The sequence below is a fragment of the Pan paniscus genome, chromosome 13 (genome assembly GCF_029289425.2).
Source record: "Pan paniscus chromosome 13, NHGRI_mPanPan1-v2.0_pri, whole genome shotgun sequence".
NCBI lineage: Eukaryota > Metazoa > Chordata > Mammalia > Primates > Hominidae > Pan > Pan paniscus.
In genome coordinates, this window is record NC_073262.2 from 124559835 (window position 1) to 124566011 (window position 6177).

At 36.4% G+C, this 6177-nt stretch overlaps 1 protein-coding gene across 1 annotated transcript; it reads left to right on the forward strand.

The window, feature by feature from the left end:
* Nucleotides 1-287: 287 nt before the first annotated feature.
* Nucleotides 288-916, forward strand: LOC100975107 (protein LLP homolog). The gene has a single exon (XM_034955259.3). The coding sequence runs from the start codon at nucleotides 316-318 to the stop codon at nucleotides 703-705; it is 390 nt and encodes a 129-aa protein (XP_034811150.1). The 5' UTR covers nucleotides 288-315; the 3' UTR covers nucleotides 706-916.
* The last annotated feature ends 5261 nt before the right edge of the window (nucleotides 917-6177 follow it).

A 6177-nucleotide genomic window follows, 5' to 3' on the forward strand; every position in this document is an offset into this window, starting at 1 on the left:
TAACACAAGAGCTAACACCAAGAACTAATTTATTTTATATTTAGTCCTTAGGTCTTTGAAGTATTAATATTTCAGTGTTAAATAACTGGGGAGGTGGGAAAGGGGATAGGAGCAGAAGAAATGTGTTGATTTGCCAAGTCATTTCAAGACCAAGACTCATATTTACATTTTATTTTTGATTGTAAAATTATTACATTTGTGGTAATAAGTTACATCACTATAGAATTGCATTATAAAGACAAAAACCACTAACCTCAAGAGTTGTCGCCGGTCGGCGTGATCCTGAAGTGTGTGTGTTCGTTTCTCAGGTAAAATATGGCTAAAAGCTTATGGAGTAAGTGGAAAAGAAAGATGCGTGCTGAAAAGAGAAAAAAGAATGCCCCAGAGGAGGTCAGCAGGCTTAAAAGTATTCTCAAACTAGATGATGATGTTTTAATGAAAGATGTTCAAGAGATAGCAACTGTGGTGGTATCCAAACCCAAACATTGCCAAGAGAAAATGCAATGTGAGGTAAAAGATGAAAAAGGTGACATGAAAATGGAGACTGATATTAACAGAAACAAAAAGACTCTTCTAGACCAGCATGGACAGTACCCAATATGGATGAACCAAAGGCAAAGAAAAAGTCTGAAGGCAAAGCGAGAGAAAAGAAAGGAGAAAAACAAAGCAAAAGCAGTGAAAGTGGCAAAGGGTTTGGCCTGGTAGACTCTTAAAACCTTGGAAAATGCCACATGGGATAGATGACGGATTACAATGTATACACGTGTATACTTTTCTTTCAACTGCCACCAAATGAAAACCATTTGTTTTCCTATTTTAACTTGGCCTTTTTTCTTCAATTCAAACCCAGCATAACTCCTCAAGTTTGTTTTGGGAACTTGAATAAAATATTTTCTTTGATACAAAAAAAAAAAAACAGTTGTCACTGTAAATAGCTATGCAAGTATTATTTCAAATCTTTTTCTGTGTTAGCCTAATACGCATGCACACACACTCATTTGTATGATACATTTATGCACATATATAAACAAAAATGTTTTTTGTTTCAAAATGGGTACATACTAGGCAAATTGCTCAGTAATTTGCTGTTTTTCACCTAACAATAAATCAGAGATGTCTTCCTATGGCAGCATGCATAGATCTGCCTCGTTCTTTTTAATGGCAATATCATATTTCATAGTACGTATGTACTGTTGTTTATTCTCCTATTGAGGGAAAAGTAGGTCAGTTCCAATTAGTTACTCTTAAAGAAAATGCTGCGTTAAACATATGAACCCCAATTGTGATGCTATTTCTTCAGGTCAAATATCTAAAAATGGGATTGCTGGGTCTTATTGCTGAATTATTTTAACAAGACTTGTAACACAGGTGTTTGGGGTTTTTGTTTGTTTTCAGAGGGGATTTTTCCTACACATTTAAGTAAAACCTTTGAGAAACTACTTCAACTAGATGCTGAATTACACCCCTAGTGTGTATTCTCTTGTTTTCTGAGTCCACTTTTAAGATCTCTTAATTATAAGATTTTTTTAAAATTTATCTTGAAAAGCAATATAATGAATGAAAAATGAGTACAAGTCCATGAATATTCATGTCCCACGGTACATGTTTGGAAATAACTTTCATTTTCAAACTCTGACCTACTTATGACCTTCAAAGTTATACTACTACACTGTGATACAAAACAGCTTTACATCACAGACTCTAAAACAAAAGAGCAAGTATCAAAGATAGCATATTTGATGATATCAACTGGTCCTTCTTCACCTCTCACTCCTCTCTTGATATTTGCTAGGCATCCCTAACATTAAATTTTAAAATCCTTCACATGCGCCAGGTGTCACATATACCCCTGAGACAGCAGCAGTTACAAACCTATTCAAGCATGCTGCAGGAAAACTTGATCTTAGTCCATTAGTACTTTGTAGAATTTCAAATTGGGAAAGACTTTAGAATAAAGAGAGGAAGAAAACTAACTTTTACCAGAACACCTGCATGTGTAGACACTCCTTGGAGATCACCTCTTCTGTTTTTCACAGCCTTCTCGCAGGGGAACTATCCACGGATCCTAAATGAAGATTGTTCAAGGAAACTTACACAGCTGGTACATGATGGATCGGGAATGCAAATCCAGATCTTCTGACTCTAAAATCTATGTTCGTTCTGTTCCTGGAACTGCCTTTGTAATTGTCCATTCGGAATAAATGTTCTCTCATCTATACCAGCAGTCTCCAAACTTTTTAACACCAGGGACCGGTTTTGTGGAAGACAATTTTTCCACAGACTGGGGGTGCAGGATGGTTTTGGGGTGATTTAAGCACATTACATTTATTGTGCACTTCATTTCTTTTATTATTACATGGTAATATATAATAAAATAATTATTCAACTCACCATAATGTAGAATCAGTGGGAGCCCTGAGCTTGTTTTCCTGCAACTAGATGGTCCCATCTGGGGGTGATGAGAGACAGTGACAGATCATCAGGCATTAGATTCTCATAAGGAGCATGCAACTTAGATCCCTTGCAGGCACAGTTTACAATAGGGTTCATGCTCTTGTGAGAATCTAATGCCACCGCTAATCTGACAGGAGGTGGAGCTCAGGCAATAATGCAAGCAATGGGGAGCAGCTATAAATACAGATGAAGCTTTGCTCGCCTGCCCCTCACCTCCTGCTGTGTGGCCCAGTTCCTAACAGTCCATGGACGAGTACCGGTCCATGGCCCAGGTGTTGGGGACCCCTGATCTACACCATATAGGTGAGAGAATGTAAGTGTTTTTTCTGAAGCCCACATAGCTAGCAACAGTGCTAACTTCCAATCCAACATGACATCCAGTGAGATTGATGGGTTTAGTGTGATTTTGCAAATGGCCTTAATCCCGCCTAACACTCAATATTCAAATAGGTTTCTGTCTCCTCCTGCTGCTTCAGAGTCACTATGTTCCTATCTGTCTCCAGGGTCTGGGTTTCTAATGTGGACGTCACAAACATTCCTTCTGTCTAGTTACTTTCTCTCTAAAGGCTCTCCATTTCTCCACGGTATGAGCATAAACCACAATTGCATTTTGTGTATTTATTTCCATTTTCACTGCAGAATTTAAAATTCAGCAATATGTAACACCAATCTTAAATCCACACATGGCCAAAGAGAAAGGAGAAATTGAACAGCATGTTGTGGTTGACATTGCTCAGATACTCCAAGGAACTGGAATAGTAATTTTACAGCTGAGATGGAATTAGGGCTCTCAGTTCCAATGATGAAGAGACAGGTCCCTGTAGTGGCCTCTTAGGAAACCATTGCAGTCCCCGTTGTCATTAAAAATACTCATAAACTCTTCAGCAATAAAGTCTGTGGCTGCTATCTTCTGGAACTTCTGAAGAGGCTGACTGAAACTTCATGTTTCAGAGACTTTTTACAAATAACCACTGGATAAACAATAACTTCACCAAGGTTCCCCTTAGTTTGATTTTATCTTCAGTTAGCTACTAGATTTGAGCTGTAGCAATCTGTACATTAGATCCACATACTGCATAGCTTTTTTCTTTACTAGAAATTTAAGACTATAAGAGGGCTCTCATTATATTTAAAGCATTCATCAAGTGAACAAAACTAAGTGGGTTTAAGTAGAATTTACTATACACACTTAGAGGAACTAAATAACTGACCCTTTCCTTCCAGTTAAAGGCATCAACTTGAAAATTATGTACTATTGTATTTTCCAGTAAATTGGAGATAATAATCATAGTAGCAACCTTTTGTCTATATATTAAAGAAGACCCAGGAAAAATGAATTGTTTTTTAGTTTTCTTTTGAAATGTATCTTCCACAAATATTTTCGGGAACTCTTCTATATGGCAAAATCTGTAATTCAGGCTTCAGGGCCTCTGTTCTCACTGTCTTTCTCGCTACATGGAATGAGCAGAAAGATATTCATGAAAGATTGACTATGTCCAATTTTCTATGAGTAAAAACAACAGCAACATCAATATTTCAGGATCTGGAAAAAAAACATGGCTATTCTCTTTCCTTGAAAAGATTGTTAGAAATCATGGCATTTTAATGAATTCAAAATAACAGAAGAGATTTTTGGGGCTGTTTGGCTTCTGAAAGTGCAGAGATAAATCAGATTTTCCATAACTTATATTTGAGGAAAAGAGATCCGATACTGTCCCTTTGTAGACCCATGGCAGCATGAGGTACAAAGTAACCGGTGATCTTTTCATCACTGTCCTGGTGGACTTCTGGTTTCCAGGCAGTTTCAGCTGTCACATTTGCTTAGAGTTTACTGAGCTGTTTTTAGTTACTCATTCAAATATTCATAAGAAGCGAGGACTGCGGTTTGCTGTTTGGTAACAACTTCATTTTCGGCTCACACTCAGCTTGTCCTTGCCGACCGCTTCTTTGGACCCTGATTGGGCTTTACGTGGTCATGTGGTGTTTCAAGGATAATGGGGTTTCCTTGGGAGTAGGCAAAAGAAACGTGTTCCATCTTTTATCTCTGCTTGGCTGGATGATGCAAATAATTACAGAAGACAGTTATGGATTATTTGAGACAAGTGAAATAATCAAACCTATATCAAGCACTGCTTTGTGCTACCTAAGGCGGCAGATCCTTTAATTATTCACCTTGTGAGACTATGTACACCTCAGGAAATACTAAAATGGCAACATATTGGTGCAAATATTTACTCAACAATATTGTTCTGGGATACAATAATGAAAGTACGTTTAATCTCTTGATATGTTCTTGGAAGAAACCGATGGACTGTACCATTTCTTAGCACAGGAGAATCATAACTCTTCATTAGAAACTCTCTATTATTTGATTAAAACTCCGGTTAAATAAATCCTTTAGGTAGACAAGTTCTACTGCTTAGTGGGAAGCTAGTATCTAATATACGAAATAGCTGCAGTAATAGTATAAATAAGCAATAGTATAATACACAAAGTGCAGTTCTTTAATGAAGCTATAATATCAGCTATACACTGTAATTTTATCATCTAGGTTGCTGCAAAAAGACTTGTCCATCAAGATACATTTCTAAAATAACTTTATGCTTTGACATTAAAACTCTGAATTATCTGGGCTATACTGTACACCATATTTAGAGAAAGGGATTTTTTTTAACCAATTTATTATTTACATCAAATAATGCTCATTTTACAAGCAGAAATGTATGCTTTTTTATTGAATTTGCAGCTACTTTTTTTTAAAGACTGCTTTACATTTGCATAGTTCTTCTCAACATGAATACACATTCTGATGCTCCTGAGAGCATTTGTATATTCTAAAAAAGACTGAGCAGGTAAATTCTGTATTATTTCATTTGGATTAAGGAAAAAAACAACCCTATCCGAGGCAAAGCAAAAGGAATTTCAATCTCACAGCCACTGCCCGATAAAAACCTGGAAAAGACCATTAATCTCATTTGTTTTCATTATAGCAAGGCTCGTTACCACAACTTTAGTTAAGGGAGTGCCAACATTTACACCAGCAATTATATATCAGCGAAATTAGTTCTAAAAAATGAAGCTCCTGGTACTATAAACCCTACATTATTTGCTGAGGTCTTTACGTGTTGGAATGGAGGAGGGTACATGTTTTGAATACTTGATAGAATAAACAATTCCTTAAATAATACCTAGCAGACACTGTAAATAATATTAATTCCTAAATGAAGTACCAACATTTCTACATATATGATATAATGTTTTATCTTTTAAAAGTAGATTTTTTTCCTGACATGTTTCTTCCATCTTTGTAAGAAAGTATAAGAAAATGTAAATTTACTCTTTCCTGTTAATCTTTTTAACAGTTCCATGAATGAAAGCGCTATCCAAAGTAGAGATTTCAAACACCAGCGGATGGTAAAGGGAATGCATGTTAGAAACATGCTGTGCATTAAACAGAGGCAAAGACAATGAAGGCTTCATTAAATCAGAACATCTAGCTCTAGTGACATGAAGGAATCTGAGGACTGTGACCTACAGTCCATGTGGTAAAATGCTGGTCTTCTATGCAACTTAGAAAAAAGGTTAGAATGAATATTTCAGAAGTGTCCTTCTCACCGAAAGCAAATTTAATTTCAAGCAGTAGGAGAAAATGGATCGTTAAGGTTTAGTAGGGTTTCACTTTTTCAAAAATTTAGGTACTGTGGCTACACTGTTTATACTAGG

Bases quoted from the DNA above. Each gene is read 5' to 3' on its own strand.
- LOC100975107 (XM_034955259.3), top strand. From the start codon at position 316: ATGGCTAAAAGCTTATGGAGTAAGTGGAAAAGAAAGATGCGTGCTGAA.